This window comes from Ascaphus truei, chromosome 6 (assembly GCF_040206685.1).
Source record: "Ascaphus truei isolate aAscTru1 chromosome 6, aAscTru1.hap1, whole genome shotgun sequence".
NCBI lineage: Eukaryota > Metazoa > Chordata > Amphibia > Anura > Ascaphidae > Ascaphus > Ascaphus truei.
In genome coordinates, this window is record NC_134488.1 from 131,776,757 (window position 1) to 131,794,457 (window position 17,701).

Sequence of the window (17,701 nt, forward strand, 5' to 3'; positions counted from 1 at the left end):
AACTTGGAAAGTGAGCAGCCCAGGAAAGTCTATTCCCATTGGGTATTATTGCTTCCTATTGGTGGGTTAAGTTTCTCCTCCCATGCAACATGGTCATTCAATACTTCCTGTAATTCCTTGTCAAAGTGGGATGATAGTAGCTGGTATGGAGGAACAATACATTTTTATCTCGACACCTAGAGTATCAATATTTTTTTATTTACAAACAAAGTTCATTGAAGGGTGCTTGTAACTGTATTTGTCCCAGAAAGAATAAGATCATTTGTTGGCTTTCATACCTTTTAATGGACCTTCATTTAAATCATAGATGGTCGTCTTGGGCATAGGCTAGCATGGTTGCAGATGTCTCTTCCTCAGATGTCTACATTTAGTCCCATTATCTGTAATACTATGAGGCCCAATCACATTGTTTAATCTTTCAGGTCCTGATTTTTTCCCCAGATTTCAAATTGGGAGACTGTGATTCACAGTTTTTATTGGGACTGATTTCTGTAAGGGTTCCAGTCCAGGGTCTGACTGTATCTTGAGCTTACATGGCTGTCGTGGCCATCTTGGATCCTGGCAAGTCTCTTCCTGAACTTCCTGAGTTGGCTACACCTGACCCAGAGCTAAAATAGCTGTCAGTGACTCCCAACACCTGCCTGAGCATTATATGCATTTATTTCCCTGTGTGCCTGGCCCCTTGTGTTCTGATTCCTGAGCCTGCCCTGTTCCTGATTAAAACCCTGGTCTTTTGGATTCCCTTTTGCCGACCTCAGCTGTTACCCCGACCATTGCGCCTGTGCCGCCTGCCTTGACCCCAGCCTGTACCCGGACTTGCACCTTTGCCGCCTGTACCCGGACTTGCACCTTTGCCGCCTGTACCCGGACTTGCACCTTTGCCGCCTGTACCCGGACTTGCACCTTTGCCGCCTGCACCCGGACTTGCACCTTTGTCGCCTGCCTTGACCTCTGCCTGATCACAACTACTCTAACAGGACTATTTCCCCTGGCTCTGGCCGGTAATTTTATACCCCTAACTCAGCCCTGCGGGTCCGCTTCCTACTCAGAGACGAGCAACGTTACAATTTCAAGACAATGGTATGACAAGCCCTCTACAAACGGTCATGTTAAATCATCTTGTGTCTTTTGTGCACATCAAGGTATCCCAGCCATCACCCACCTGATGAAGGGGCTATGACCCCCAAACTTTCTCTGTAAATGTAATGCAACCAACATGTGGGCGATGTGTGCAGAGGTGAAGACAGGAGATCTGCGTTGGGAAAATGAATGTAGGCTTTTATTTTGCCAAAGTGCAATAAACAGAAAACACAGGCTTTTCCTCAGCCAAGGTGCAGCAAAAGTCAGGGCAGCAATATAAAGGATAGGGGTTTCCTAGGCCAAAGTTCAGTTTCCCCAGCGTATGAATACACCCTTGGGCCCAACACAACTGTCTCTGACCCAAGACCGCATCCTGTTGGACCTCTCACATTCCACCAAATTTACCACCGGGCAAAGCTGACCAGTCCACACCCCTCCTGCTGTGACATGAAATGTAATGACACCACCAACACCTTTAACCCTAACCTTTCTAAATCATTTTGTATTTTATTTTTTTCAAAGAAAAGATTTACAACACAATCATAACATTACTCATAAACATAACATTACACATAAACCTTACACCACATGTGTGGGTGGGTGGGAACCTTTTGGGGATGTGGCCAAAGGATGAGAGAGGTAAGCCACTGGGCGACAGCCCCTCGGGCCAAGGGTCATGTTTCCCTTCTCCTAATACAGTAGGTCAGGGTTTTCTAGAGACACATGACAGAGACAGTCACAGGAGACACAGGACAGAGACAGACACAGGAGACACAGGACAGAGACAGACAGTCACAGAGACACCGTGCAGAGACAGACAGGCAGAGGATAGAGACAGACAGACATGGAGACAGAGGACAGGGACAGACAGTCCCAGTGACACAGTGTAGAAAGAGACACAGGACACAGGACAGAGACAGACAGTCACAGACACAAACTGACACAGGAGACACAGGACAGAGACAGACAGGTAGAGGACAGAGACATATACACAATCACAGGAGACACAGGACAGAAAGAGACAGGTAAAGGATAGAGACAGAAAGACAATCACAGGAGACAGAGGACAGAGACACAGACAGTCACAGAGACACAGGGCAGAGCTAGACAGAGAGTAAAATAAGCCACAGGGCAGAGAAAGTGACAGAATACACACGCACAAAGACAGTCACAGAACAAATACACACAGGACATACAGACACACGGCCTTTCTCCTGCCCATGCTGCTTCATCCTCTGGTTGGCCACAACTCAAGTTCCTGACACCTCCTCCTGTTTGGCTGCATTTCCCAGCTAATGAGGATTGAGGAAACTGCTCAGCACACTAGCAACTGCCCTGCTCTCTCCCTATCCTGGGAGAATGGGGAATTTCCATGACCCATTTTGATTCTATCATGGAACCCCAGGGTGCAGCAGAACCTTCTCATCCTCTAACAGAACCCCAAGGTGCGTGGAACCTTCTCATCCTCTAACAGAACCCCAAGGTGCGTGGAACCTTCTCATCCTCTAACAGAACCCCAAGGTGCAGCAGAACCTTCTCATCCTCTGACAGAACCCCAAGGTGTGTGGAACCTTCTCATCCTCTAACAGAACCCCAAGGTGCGTGGAACCTTCTCATCCTCTAACAGAACCCCAAGGTGCGTGGAACCTTCTCATCCTCTAACAGAACCCCAAGGTGCGTGGAACCCTGGTTGGGTAACACTGCTCTAATGTCTATTTATCAAGGCAAAAGTGGTGCAATTCTGGGGGGAAATCTGTGCTACATGTATAACAGAGAACAACCCCACATTCACATGACTAGAACTCTCATTCATCTGCTGCAGATATGTTAATGCCCCAGAATTGCCCCACATTTGCCTTGATACATAGACCCCTCTGTGCCTTTGTTCAGTGCTTTCTCTCTTTGTCTCTGCACTTTTTAACACTAGCTGTACAGAAAATGTCTCCCAAACCAGTACCTGCGTTAAATGGGGACAGCAGCCTGACAAGGAGAAGCTCAGTTGTAACGTGCATAACACTGGTAATGTAATCACTGTTTTACTTTGCGGTTCATTGTTTGGTGAGTTGATCTTTTGATTAGAATTCAAGATAGAGGTTTATAAGTCACTGGACTACATAGTTGATCAGAGAGGAAGAAAGATACTCAAGGTCAACATGAAGTATCCAGCTCCACCTTGATATCAGCGTCATCATCTCCTTCCTTGTTGCCCTGGTCATACCGCTCATTAAAGGCATTTTCCAACATGGCCGGTATGGACTTCCTAAAGTGGTCCTTAAAGTCTTTGCCCAAGAAGACATAGAGGATGGGATTGAGGCAACTGTTGGAGTAAGCCAGGCAAGTAAAAATGGAGACAGGTGCCAAAGAAACAAAATAATCTGTGTTATTCAGGGATATTATAATTAGGCATATGTGATATGGAAACCAGCAGCAAAAGAAGCAGACCACAATGGCACTGATAACCTTGAAAGGTCGCCGAGACCTAGTAGGCCTTTTAATTCTATTTATTTTGAAAACTATGAGACCATAACAGACCAGGATAATGGTAAAGGGGATCACAAACATGGAGACAAACCTTGTGATAATCATAGCCTGGTTCCTTAGATTCCATTTGTTATAGTCAAATGTTTCATCATCAGAGGAAGAAACTGCATAGTCAGCAAAACAAGTAGAAACATTGTTAGTGATGTCATGCTGGACATCATAAAAAGCCAGATTTGGGGCACTGATGATCAGAGAGAACACCCAAATAAATACTGCAATGGTGGACGCTAACCTTGGTGTCCGGTGTATTTTGGCCCAAAACGGCCATAAGATGGAAACACAGCGGTCAATGCTGATGACCGTTAAGAAAGAGACACTAGCAAGCATGTTTAGGAACAGTATGGTGATGCTGACCTTGCATAGTATTTGGCCAAAGGGCCAGTGGTACCACATATAATACTTTGTAATCTCAAAGGGAAGAAAGATATTAAATATAAAGTCAGCCACGGCTAGGTTGAGGAACCACACGGCACTGACTGTCTTCATCTTGAAGCCGGCAATCCAGATGACTAAACCATTACCTATAGTCCCCAGGATGAATGTGATACTGAAACAAGTGATGTATAGGATTGTTATCAAAAAATAATAAAGTGAAATTCTGTCCAGTAATTCATCTGTAAATCTGTCCTCAGTGATGTTGTTGGTGGGATAAACAGGCGGAACAGGCGTCTCCATGCTGGCTGCTCTCCTGCCAAACACAAGGAATATAAAGTACAAAGAAGAATATGGTGAGTACTCAGAACTGATTGAGCTTTCACTTTATAAAATAAGATCAAATACTCACCAACAATATTGCACAAAAAGAGAAAACATAAATAACCCTATCACTTCATCACATACAAACTCCTCACATACAGGACATATTAATAAAGCCACATTAAAAAAAAGTGCAACAATACAAACATTGACCAATGGAAAAATAGCATTTTTAACACAAATAAATGTATCTCAATAGAAAAATGTATAATGTGTAGGAAGGAGCATGCTACAGTAACTACTCAATTCATTATAATGGTCACTAAATAGAACTCACTGCCCTTGTACTGAAAACAAACTAAATGCAGGAGTGAGATCGCCAGTAACTATTGAGGTGCACACTATGAGAGCAGATGTTATGCAGCAGCCGGTGGCTGGGTGGGTGGGAGTGAGACTGGAAGATTATATACAGCACATGTGATGACTTCCTCATTTCTGTGCTCTCAGCGCAGCACTCACACTGTGCTCAGTATCAAGCTCAACGCAGCCATTCACATTACCGTAGGTCACCAAACATCTACTGCAGGAGTGGCCAACTCCAGTCCTCAAGGGCCACCACCAACAGGTCAGGTAGTCAGGATATCCCTGCTTCAGCACATGTGGCTAAATCTTTGATTGAGACATTAATTAAGCCACCTATGCTGAAGCAGATATATCCTGAATACCTGAACTTGTGGTGGCCCTTGAGGACTGGAGTTTACCACCTCTGCTTTATTCCAATGCATCTTAAGGCCTCATGGGAGCAATTATGGTGAGTGTCATCATGTTTCCATAGAGCTGTCACTTAGGTAAATAGCTACATAGTAGATGAGGTTGAAAAAAGACATACGGTATGTCCATCAAGTTCAACCTATATTACATTGAGACTGTTGAGGGTTAATGCCCCGATGTAAATGACTAATGTCTGATGAGGATCAACTAAAAAATGTTCATTCTGGATCAGGTAAATTATCTGCCATCAGACCTTGGTGAATCACCCCCTGCTGAACTATCCCACCCCCAACCTCAGTACCACGACCAGGGCCTTCTTAACGTTTGGGCATGATGGGCAGTTGCCCGGGGGCCCCACAGCATAGGGGGGACCGACACGCCCGGTCCATGTGTGCCCACCAATGCTCTCCCCCCGCCCAGCACCCCGGCCTCTCCCCCGCCCAGCACCCCGGCCTCTCCCCCGCCCAGCACCCCGGCCTCTCCCCCGCCCAGCACCCCGGCCTCTCCCCCGCCCAGCACCCCGGCCTCTCCCCCGCCCAGCACCCCGGCCTCTCCCCCGCCCGGCTCCGCTCTTACTTCGGGTTGCCCGGTGTCCGGTATAAGAGAGATAATACCGGACATGGGATAGAGCAGGGCTGCTGCAGCTAGGGGCTGGGCTGCTTCTGATTGGTTGCTGCAGTGTAATTCAGCCAATCAGGAGGTGGTAGGTGCCTAGGGGGTGGGGCCAAAGAGGTGTGTGTGTGTGTGTGTGTGTGTCTCAGTGTCCTGCCTGTGTGTGTGTGTGTGTCTCAGTGTCCTGCCAGTGTGTGTGTGTGTGTGTGTGTGTCAGTGTCCTGCCTATGTGTGTGTGTGTGTGTGTGTGTCTCAGTGTCCTGTCTGTGTGTGTGTGTGTCTGTCTCAGTGTCCTGCCTGTGTGTGTGTCTCAGTGTTCTGCCTGTGTGTGTGTCTCAGAGTGTGTCTCAGTGTGTCTGTCTATCTGTGTCCTGTCTAGGTGTGTGTCTGTCTATCTGTGTCATGTCTGTGTGTGTGTGTGTGTGTGTGTGTGTGTGTGTGTGTGTGTGTGTGTGTGTGTATCTCAGTGTGTGTGTATCTGTGTGTGGGTGTATGTGGGTGTCTCAGTGTGTGTCTGAGTGTGTATGTGTGAGTCTCAGTGTGAGTGTGTGTGTGTGTGTATCTCAGTGGGCCTCAGTGTCCTGCCTGTGTGTGTGTCTCAGTGTGTGTCTGCCTCTCTGTGTGCTGTCTGTATATGTGTGTGTCTGTCTATCTGTGTGTGTGTCTGAGTGTGTGTCTGTCTATCTGTGTCCTGTCTGTATACAGTTATGTGTGTGTCTGCTGTGTGTATGTGTGTGTCTATATCTGTGTGTGAGTGTATGGGTGTGTCTCAGTGTGTCTGTCTTTCTGTCTGTGTCCTGTCTGTATATGTTTGTGCCTCAGTGTGTGTGTGTGTTTGAGTGAGTGTATGAGTGAGTGAATGTCTCAATGTATGTGTGTGTGTGTGTGTGTGTGTGTGTGTGTGTGGGGGGGGGGGGGGGGTGACAGAGTACATACAGTACTGGCAACTTTGTTTAATTGCTCACTCACCCTTACTTTTCTTTTACTATACTAACGTCTTCCCATTTTCAAGATCTATTAAAAATAACCACCATTGTAAATTCTCAGAAAGGCTCCATAACCCAGCTCTCATCACAGCAGCATTGCAATCTCTGCAGCACCTTCTTACTTACAGATCACCCCCAAGAAGGCAGAGCAGGTTACTTATCCAATGGCATAATTCAATATGCAATTTAAAGATGGATTTTGAAGTCTAAATGTGAAAGCTACTGTACTGATAATGACGGGGAGGGGGGGGGGGGAGTTGTGTGAAAGGATGAAGGGAGGGGGGGAGTTGTGTGAGAGGATGAAGGGAGGGGGTGACAGAGGATGAAAGGAAGGGTGAGAGAGGATGAAGGGAGGGGGGATGGGGGGATGGGAGGATGAAGGGAGGGGTGAGAGGACAAAGGGAGGTGGAAGGGTGAGAGGACGAGGGTAAGAGGACAAAGGGGGAGAGAGGATGAGGAGGGGGTGCAACAATCTTGGAGTTTGTGGGAGGAGCAGTAAGATCAGTATTGCTCGCCATGTACAGTGTGACTGCAGGTCAGTTATTTATAAATGATCTGACCATTACGTCATTTGTTCTAAATTTCACTCCAAGCATGCACCAATTTGCACCAATTTGCCCCAATTTGCACTATTCCATATTCTATTTCCTAAAACAATCCTCGGAAGGCCGCTCCCTCCCGAGACTCCTCCCCAGATTTTTTACGAAATAGAATATAAATTGGTGCAAATTGGTGAATACTTGGAGTGAGATTTAGAACAAATGACAACAGTCAGGTCATTTATAAATAACATTCTTCCTCACCAACGATTCCCGCGTGCGTCGCAACCCTACTCGCTCTCCCCCTGCCCGGCACCTCAGCTCCGCTCGCTCTCCCCCCGCCCGGCACCCCGGCTCCGCTCTCTCTCCCCCCGCCCGGCACCCCGGCTCCGCTCGCTCTCCCCTCGCCCCGGCACCCCGGCTCCGCTCGCTCTCCCCCCACCCGGCACCCCGGCTCCGCTCGCTCTCCGCCCGCCCGGCACCCCGGCTCCGCTCGCTCTCCCCCCGCCCGGCTCCCCTGCTCCGCTCCCTCTCCCCCCGCCCGGCACCCCGGCTCCGCTCGCTCTCCCCCCGCCCGGCACCCCGGCTCCACTCGCTCTTAGGGTTGCCCGGTGTCCGGTATATGAGAGATAATACCGGACATGGGATAGAGCAGGGCTGCTGCAGCTAGGGGGCTGGGCAGCTTCTGATTGGTTGCTGCAGTGTAATTCAGCCAATCGGGAGGTGGTAGGAGCCTAGTGGGTGGGGCCAAAGAGCGGAGGAAAAGCATGCAGCAGAGAGGTGAGGCTGTGTGTGTGTGTGCGTGTCTCAGTGTTCTGCCTGTGTGTGTGTGTGTGTCTCAGAGTGTGTCTCAGTGTGTCTGTCTATCTGTGTCCTGTCTAGGTGTGTGTCTGTCTACTGTATCTGTGTCATGTCTGTATATGTGCGTGTGCGTATGTGTGTGTGTATCTCAGTGTGTGTGTATCTGTGTGTGAGTGTATGTGGGTGTCTCAGTGTGTGTCTCAGTGTGTGTCTGAGTGTGTATGTGTGTGTCTCAGTGTGAGTGTATGTGTGTGTATCTCAGTGGATCTCAGTGTCATGCCTGTGTGTGTCTCAGTGTGTGTCTGCCTATCTGTGTCCTGTCTGTATATGTGTGTGTCTGTCTATCTGTGTGTGTGTGTGTGTGTGTGTCTCAGTGTGTGTCTGTCTATCTGTGTCCTGTCTGTATACAGGTATGTGTGTGTCTGTCTGTGTGTATGTGTGTGTCTATATCTGTGTGTGAATGTGTATGTGTGTGTCTCAGTGTGTCTGTCTTTCTGTCTGTGTCCTGTCTGTATATGTTTGTGCCTCAGTGTGTGTGTGTTTGAGTGAGTGTGCGAGTGAGTGAATGTCTCAGTGTGTGTGTGTGTGTGTGTGTGTGTGTGTGTGTGTGTGTGTGTGTGTGTGTGTGTGTGTGTGTGTGTGTGTGGTGACAGAGTACATACAGTACTAGCAACTTTGTTTAATTGCTCACTCACCCTCACTTTTCTTTTACTATACTAACGTCTTCTCATTTTCAAGATCTATTAAAAATAACAAGCATTGTAAATTCTCAGAAAGGCTCCATAACTCAGCTCTCATCACAGCAGCATTGCAATCTCTGCAGCACTCTTACTTACAGATCACCCCCAAGAAGGCAGAGCAGGTTACTTATCCAATGGCATGATTCAATATGCAATTTAAAGATGGATTTTGAAGTCTAAATTTGAAAGCTACTGTACTGATAATGACGGGGGGGGTAGGGGTGTGAGGATGAAGGGAGGGGGTGAGAGGACAACGGGGGGTGGGAGGGTGAGAGGACAAAGGGGGGTGGGAGGGTGAGAGATCAAAAGGGGGTGAGAGGACAAAGGGGGTGGGAGGGTGAGGACAAGGGGGGAGAGAGGATGAGGAGGGGGTGCAACAATCTTGGAATTTGTGGGAGGAGCAGTAAGATCAGTATTGCACGCCATGTACAGTATGACTGCAGGTCAGTTATTTATAAATGATCTGACCATTACGTCATTTGTTCTAAATTTCACTCCAACCATGCACCAATTTGCACCAATTTGCACTATTTCATATTCTATTTCCTAAAACAATCCTCGGAAGGCCGCTCCCTCCCGAGACTCCTCCCCGGTTTTTTTACGAAATAGAATATAAATTGGTGCAAATTGGTGAATACTTGGAGTGAAATTTAGAACAAATGACATAATAGTCAGGTCATTTATAAATAACATTCTTCCCCACCAACGATTCCCGCGTGCGTCGCAACCCTACTCGCTCTCCCCCTGCCCGGCACCTCGGCTCCGCTCGCTCTCCCCCTGCCCGGCACCCCGGCTCTGCTCGCTCTCCCCCCAGCCTGGCACCCCGGCTCCGCTCGCTCTCCGCCCACCCGGCACCCCAGCTCGCAGCCTAGCAGTGCAGCACTTCCGGTGCCTGCTGCGGCTAGTGAGCGCGCGGGAGGCTGGGAGCGGCAGTGTAGGCCGGGCCCCGTGCACTGCTTTGCCCGTGGGGCCCTAATGTTGTTAAGATGCCCCTGACCATGACCCATAACTATCTCCCAATTCCAATCTATTCTATTAGGTCTTTCCCATCCACCAACCCCCCAGTTTAAGATCGTCTCCAACCTTATAGTCATCATCCCAACCAACACAGCAGATCTCTCTTTCTTCAGGCGTGTACAATCTCTTATAAAAGGACAGCACCTCTTAGAGAAGGATCCCCCAGTTCTCTACCCTCCCCCACCCCCCAACCTTCTGTTCCTACACCAAATCTTCAGCAATGCATTAAACCCCAAGCTCCCACTGCTCCCTCGGGTTTGCACATGGCACATGTACTGTAGTATTGCTTAGTACTGTACCTTGGAGAGAGTGCGCGTGGCAGTACACTAGTTACTAGTAGATGAGACCTGCAAGGTTCCTGGAATCTCTGTACATTCATTCCATCACTTAACAATTATCATGTTATCCCATTAAAATGTATCACAACCAGCAACTATTGTTCAACTTTCCATCACCGGAAAGACCTCTGACCTGCTTCTTTAATATGATATACGGTATAGTGTAATTTCTGTAAAACAATGTCATGTGTTTCCATATTAACAAACAGAACAACATGTGTGTAACATACCAACAATGTGTGTCTGTAACAGTCATACAGATATAGCAGACATTATTAAACCCTTTAACATGAGGCGTTGTATTAATGACGTATTACCACGTGCGCCATTGAAATCAATCATAACTTGTATGTATGTGCCCATTAAGGCCCATTAATGCAATGTGTATGTATATATTTGTATGGTATTCAGGCTTAACAGGCTCCCCACCCTTCCCCCCTCTCTCCCCCCCTTCCCTCCTCTCTCCCCCCTTCCCTCCTCCCCTTCCCTCCTCCCCTTCCCTCCTCCCCTTCCCTCCTCTCTCCCCCATATATTTGTATGGTATTCAGGCTTAACAGCCCCCCCCCCTTCCCCCCCTCTCTCCCCCCCCTCTTTCCCCCCCCCTTCCCTCCTCTCTCCCCCCCTTCCCTCCTCTCTCCCCCCTTCCCTCCTCCCCTTCCCTCCTCTCTCCCATCCCCCTTGCCTCCCCCCTTACCTCCTCCCCCCCCTCCCCCCGTCTCTCCTCTCCCCCCCTTCCCTCCTCTCTCCCCTCCACCTTTCTCTCCTCTCTCCCCCCCCCCCCGCCCGCCCTCCTCTCTCCCCTCCCCCTTCCCTCCTCCCTCCCCTCCTCTCTCCCCTCCCCCTTCCCTCCCCCTTCCCTCCTCCCTCCCCTCCCCATTCCCTCCTCTCTCCCCTCCCCCCTTCCCTCCCCTCCTCTCTCTCCCCCCTTCCCTCCTCTCTCTCCCCCCTTTCCTCCCCCTTCCCTCCCTCTCCCCCACTTCTCTCCTTTCCCTCTCTCCCCCCTTCTCTCCTGTCCCCTCTCTCCCCCTTCTCTCCTGTCCCTCCTCTCCCCCCTTCTCTCCTGTCCCCCCCCTCCCCCTTCTCTTTCTCCCCCCATCCCCCACCACACCGCCCCCCCCCCCCCACTGTTCACATCTCTCAGTTTTACACCCCCCCTTCACATCTATGTCTACCTTTGTCTACCTTAAATGCCTTTATTCACTACAACACATCAGCATGTATTATAGCTCATTGGTAGTGCTGCTGCCCATGAGTTGAGTGAACCAGGGTTCGATTCTTGGCTCGGGTGTTTTTTTCCCCCATTTTATTCACAGTCGAGTGTAAATAGCCGCTTGGCTAATTACTCGCTTGGCGAATAGCCAAGCAGCTATTTACACTCGACTGGGAATATCCACTGCCGGCAGTAAAGTCTGCTACACAACAAACAGAACAACATATGTGTAACATACCAACAATGTGTGTGTGTAACAGTCATACAGATATAGCAGACATTATTAAACCCTTTTACATGAGGCGTTGTATTAATGACGCGTTACCAGGTGCGCCATTGGAACTATCATAATTTGTATGTTCGTGCCCTTTAATGCAATGTGAATTAATATATTTCTATGGTATTCAGGCTTAACAGGGGCAGTAAAGTCTGCTACATCTGTAGCAATGGGTTTCTAATACAGAGTGACATTGGTTTGCAACGTACAGAACAATATGGATCTTTCACATGCAAAGAAATGTGTCTCTGGAGCACACAGAGGAAGGGGAGAACTTTCTTCTGGGTTTTGGTGCTAAAAATGTTTTTGTGATTTAATCAAATTATGGAAAAACCTTGAAGGGCCAGAACCTCAAAACGTCATTATCTCAGGGATTATACGGTTATGTTCTCAAAATCAGTAACGGGCGTCAGTAACACTGTGTTAGTGAGACTGGACGATACGCATTAGCCCTTTAAGATGTATTAACGCCTTACCAGTACCTACCAGTAACATACAGTCAGTTCCTGCAAACTGTGAGAAGAAAGAACTAATAATCTGTGAGTTAAGGAATGTATCTGATAACCTACAGCAACCCCCCAAACAGTCACTGTGTCAGCTCTGTGCAATATGCACATGATATTTGGTATGCAAAGGAACAACTATCATCATATTAAGTATTCCCCAACTATTAAATAAAGTGTCAGACAGCTCAAATCTCACAAATGCGTCCAGTGTACTGTACCTCAGACTGGCGAGATTGATAGTGTCCGTGTGTGTGTGTGTGTGTGTGTGTGTGTGTGTGTGTGTGTGTGTGTGTGTGTGTGTGTGTGTGTGTGTGTGTGTGTGTGTGTGTGTGTGTGTGTGTGTGTGTGTGTGTGTGTGTGTGTGTGTGTATATAAATATTTGAATATATTTTAGTAATAACACTGCAGGATTTATTAGTTAAATGTAACATAATGAACCTTCATTTCTTATTTTTTTATAAACATTTACAGGTTACGCTATCAAAAATGACTGATAAAAAAACCGATGCACGTTTTTAACCATTAATCACATTATTTTAACCCTTTCACCATATTACAATAATCAGTTCATTCTACTAAAGCCTGCACATCTCCGCATTGCTTCCCTGGTCCTGAATGTTACAAATCACAACATAGGGTAGATCTCAAATACTGATTATCTCTATCGCACCCCAAATATAAAATGAATTAATTGGAATACCTTGTGTCTTCTCATTTAGATCTGCTCCCCTCTTCTCCTTCAGCTGAGGAGATCAGATCGTCTCACTGTGGATATACCCCCTTCTGTGAAACAGGCTCCTTTCTGCTCCTGTAACTTGGTTGTCTCTACCAAAAATCCTTGCTGGGACAGTGCTGAGACAGGCTGCATGGAACCCGCTGCTGGGACTGGCTGCTGGGACCGGCTGCTGGGACCGGCTGCTGGGACTGGCTGCTGGAACCCGCTGCTGGGACCGGCTGCATGGACCGGCTGCTGGGACCGTCTGCTGGGACCGTCTGCTAGGACCGGCTGCTGGGACCGTCTGCTGGGACCGTCTGCTGGGACCGTCTGCTGGGACCGTCTGCTGGGACACTCTGCTGGGACACTCTGCTGGGACCGTCTACTGGGACCGGCTGCTGGGACAGTCTGCTGGGATAGACTGCTGGGACACTCTGCTGGGACAGGCTGCTGGGACAGGCTGCTGGGACAGGCTGCTGGGACAGGCTGCTGGGACAGGCTGCTGGGACCGTCTGCTGGGACCGTCTGCTGGGACCGGCTGCTGGGACCGTCTGCTGGGACCGTTTACTGGGACCGTCTGCTGGGACGGGCTGCTTGGACCGTCTACTGGGACCGTCTGCTGGGACCGGCTGCTGGGACCGTTTACTGGGACCGTCTGCTGGGACACTCTGCTGGGACACTCTGCTGGGACCGTCTACTGGGACCGGCTGCTGGGACAGTCTGCTGGGATAGACTGCTGGGACACTCTGCTGGGACACTCTGCTGGGACAGGCTGCTGGGACAGGCTGCTGGGACAGGCTGCTGGGACAGGCTGCTGGGACAGGCTGCTGGGACACTCTGCTGGGACCGTCTGCTGGGACCGTCTGCTGGGACCGTCTGCTGGGACCGGCTGCTGGGACCGTCTGCTGGGACCGTTTACTGGGACCGTCTGCTGGGACGGGCTGCTTGGACCGTCTACTGGGACCGGCTGCTGGGACCGTTTACTGGGACCGTCTGCTGGGACACTCTGCTGGGACCGTCTGCTGGGACCGTCTGCTGGGACAGGCTGCTTGGACCGTCTGCTGGGACCGTCTACTGGGACCGTCTGCTGGGACCGTCTGCTGGGACCGGCTGCTGGGACCGTCTGCTGGGACTGGCTGCTGGGACCGTTTACTGGGACCGTCTGCTGGGACCGGCTGCTGGGACAGTCTGCTGGGACCGGCTGCTGGGTCAGGCTGCTGGGACCGTCTGCTGGGACCGTCTGCTGGGACCGTCTGCTGGGACTGTCTGCTGGGACCGTCTGCTGGGACCGTCTGCTGGGACCGTCTGCTGGGACAGGCTGCTGGGACAATCTGCTGGGACAGGCTGCTGGGACCGTCTGCTGGGACCAGCTGCTGGGACCGGCTGCTGGGACAGTCTGCTGGGACCGGCTGCTGGGACCGTCTGCTGGGACCGGCTGCTGGGACAGTCTGCTGGGACCGGCTGCTGGGACCGGCTGCTGGGACCGTCTGCTGGGACAGGCTGCTGGGACAAGCTGCTGGGACCGTCTGCTGGGACACTCTGCTGGGACCGTCTGCTGGGACCGTCTGCTGGGACCGGCTGCTGGGACCATCTGCTGGGACTGTCTGGTGGGACACTCTGCTGGGACCGTCTGCTGGGACCGTCTGCTGGGACCGGCTGCTGGGACCGTCTGCTGGGACCGTCTGCTGGGACAGTCTGCTGGGACAGTCTGCTGGGACCGGCTGCTGGGACCGTCTGCTGGGACCGTCTGCTGGGACCGTCTGCTGGGACACTCTGCTGGGACACTCTGCTGGGACCGGCTGCTGGGACAGGCTGCTGGGACACTCTGCTGGGACACTCTGCTGGGACACTCTGCTGGGACCGGCTGCTGGGACAGGCTGCTGGGACACTCTGCTGGGACCGTCTGCTGGGACAGTCTGCTGGGACAGTCTGCTGGGACCGGCTGCTGGGACCGTCTGCTGGGACCGTCTGCTGGGACCGTCTGCTGGGACACTCTGCTGGGACACTCTGCTGGGACCGGCTGCTGGGACAGGCTGCTGGGACACTCTGCTGGGACACTCTGCTGGGACACTCTGCTGGGACCGGCTGCTGGGACAGGCTGCTGGGACCGGCTGCTGGGACCGGCTGCTGGGACACTTTGCTGGGACCGGCTGCTGGGACCGGCTGCTGGGACACTTTGCTGGGACCGGCTGCTGGGACACTCTGCTGGGACCGTCTGCTGGGACCGTCTGCTGGGACACTCTGCTGGGACAGGCTGCTGGGACACTTTGCTGGGACCGGCTGCTGGGACCCTCTGCTGGGATCGGCTGCAGGGACAGTCTGCTGGGACCGTCTGCTGGGACAGGCTGCTGGGACAGGCTGCTGGGACCGTCTGCTGGGACAGGCTGCTGGGACAGGCTGCTGGGACAGGCTGCAGGGACAGGCTGCTGGGACACTCTGCTGGGACAGGCTGCTGGGACACTCTGCTGGGACACTCTGCTGGGATAGGCTGCTGGGACACTCTGCTGGGACCCGCTGCTGGGACACTCTCCTGGGACAGGCTGCTGGGACCGTCTGCTGGGACACTCTGCTGGGACAGGCTGCTGGGACACTCTGCTGGGACCGGCTGCTGGGACACTCTGCTGGGACACTCTGCTGGGACCGTCTGCTGGGACAGGCTGCTGGGACAGGCTGCTGGGACAGGCTGCTGGGACAGGCTGCAGGGAAAGGCTGCTGGGACAGGCTGCTGGGACACTCTGCTGGGACCGGCTGCTGGGACAGTCTGCTGGGACCGTCTGCTGGGACCGTCTGCTGGGACCGTCTGCTGGGACCGTCTGCTGGGATGGTCTGCTGTGATTGGCTGCTGGGACACTGTGCTGGGACACTCTGCTGGGACAGGCTGCTGGGACCGTCTGCTGGGACCGTCTGCTGGGACAGGCTGCTGGGACACTCTGCTGGGATACTCTGCTGGGACAGGCTGCTGGGACCGTCTGCTGGGACCGTCTGCTGGGACCGTCTGCTGGGACACTCTGCTGGGACCAGCTGCTGGGACCGGCTGCTGGGACAGTCTGCTGGGACCGACTGCTGGGACCGTCTGCTGGGACCGGCTGCTGGGACAGTCTGCTGGGACCGGCTGCTGGGACCGGCTGCTGGGACCGTCTGCTGGGACAGGCTGCTGGGACAAGCTGCTGGGACACTCTGCTGGGACACTCTGCTGGGACAGTCTGCTGGGACAGGCTGCAGGGACACGCTGCTGGGACAGTCTGCTGGGACAGGCTGCAGGGACACGCTGCTGGGACCGTCTGCTGGGACCGGCTGCTGGGACCGTCTGCTGGGACCGTCTGCTGGGACACTCTGCTGGGACCGGCTGCTGGGACCGGCTGCTGGGACCGTCTGCTGGGACCGTCTGCTGGGACCGTCTGCTGGGACACTCTGCTGGGACAGGCTGCTGGGACAGGCTGCTGGGACACTCTGCTGGGACCGTCTGCTGGGACCGTCTGCTGGGACACTCTGCTGGGACACGCTGCTGGGACCGGCTGCTGGGACCGTCTACTGGGACCGTCTGCTGGGACCGTCTGCTGGGACACTCTGCTGGGACAGGCTGCTGGGACAGGCTGCTGGGACCGTCTGCTGGGACACGCTGCTGGGACCGGCTGCTGGGACCGTCTGCTGGGACCGTCTGCTGGGACCGGCTGCTGGGACCGGCTGCTGGGACCGTCTACTGGGACCGTCTGCTGGGACAGGCTGCTGGGACACTCTGCTGGGACACTCTGCTGGGACACTCTGCTGGGACACTCTGCTGGGACCGGCTGCTGGGACCGTCTGCTGGGACCGTCTGCTGGGACCGGCTGCTGGGACACTCTGCTGGGACACTCTGCTGGGACCGGCTGCTGGGACAGGCTGCTGGGACAGGCTGCTGGGACCGGCTGCTGGGACACTTTGCTGGGACCGGCTGCTGGGACACTTTGCTGGTACCAGCTGCTGGGACCGTCTGCTGGGACCCTCTGCTGGGATCGGCTGCAGGGACAGTCTGCTGGGACCGTCTGCTGGGACCGTCTGCTGGGACAGGCTGCTGGGACAGGCTGCTGGGACCGTCTGCTGGGACAGGCTGCTGGGACAGGCTGCTGGGACAGGCTGCAGGGACAGGCTGCTGGGACACTCTGCTGGGACACTCTGCTGGGACACTCTGCTGGGACACTCTGCTGGGACCCGCTGCTGGGACCGTCTACTGGGACAGGCTGCTGGGACCGTCTGCTGGGACAGGCTGCTGGGACCGTCTGCTGGGACAGGCTGCTGGGACACTCTGCTGGGACCGGCTGCTGGACACTCTGCTGGGACACTCTGCTGGGACCGTCTGCTGGGACAGGCTGCTGGGACAGGCTGCTGGGACAGGCTGCTGGGACAGGCTGCAGGGACAGGCTGCTGGGACAGGCTGCTGGGACACTCTGCTGGGACCGGCTGCAGGGACACTCTGCTGGGACAGGCAGCTGAGACCAGCTGCTGGGACAGGCTGTTGGGACACTCTCCTGGGACCGGCTGCTGGGACCGGCTGCTGGGACAGGCTGCTGGGACAGGCTGCTGGGACAGGCTCCTGGGACAGGCAGCTGAGACCGGCTGCTGGGACGGCTGCTGGGACCGGCTGCTGGGACAGTCTGCTGGGACAGTCTGCTGGGACTGGCTGCTGGGACCTGCGGTCTCCTCTGGGCTGGCACTGTTTCTGCTCTCACAGAACTGCAATCTTATAATTACAGCTCCATCACATTGGGCATTAAAGCTCTGGGCTAATAATCCTGATTGGCTAATGTGATGTGACTCAGAATACAGGATGATCACATTCTGAGATAGAGTAACTGCTTTAACCGTATATGGTGTGACAGCTATTTAATGTTATCT

At 52.9% G+C, this 17,701-nt stretch overlaps 1 protein-coding gene across 1 annotated transcript; it reads right to left on the minus strand.

The window, feature by feature from the left end:
- Positions 1-1,567: 1,567 nt before the first annotated feature.
- Positions 1,568-13,220, minus strand: LOC142497917 (chemerin-like receptor 1). The gene is made up of 2 exons (XM_075606363.1): positions 12,815-13,220; positions 1,568-4,309 (listed from the first exon to the last, which is right to left on the minus strand). Exon 2 carries the CDS (start codon positions 4,294-4,296, stop codon positions 3,229-3,231), a length of 1,068 nt encoding a protein of 355 aa, XP_075462478.1. The 5' UTR covers positions 4,297-4,309; positions 12,815-13,220; the 3' UTR covers positions 1,568-3,228.
- Between the last annotated feature and the right edge of the window lie 4,481 nt (positions 13,221-17,701).

What these genes read in the sequence shown, in the direction of transcription:
- LOC142497917 (XM_075606363.1), bottom strand. Translation starts at nt 4,296, where the DNA reads ATGGAGACGCCTGTTCCGCCTGTTTATCCCACCAACAACATCACTGAG.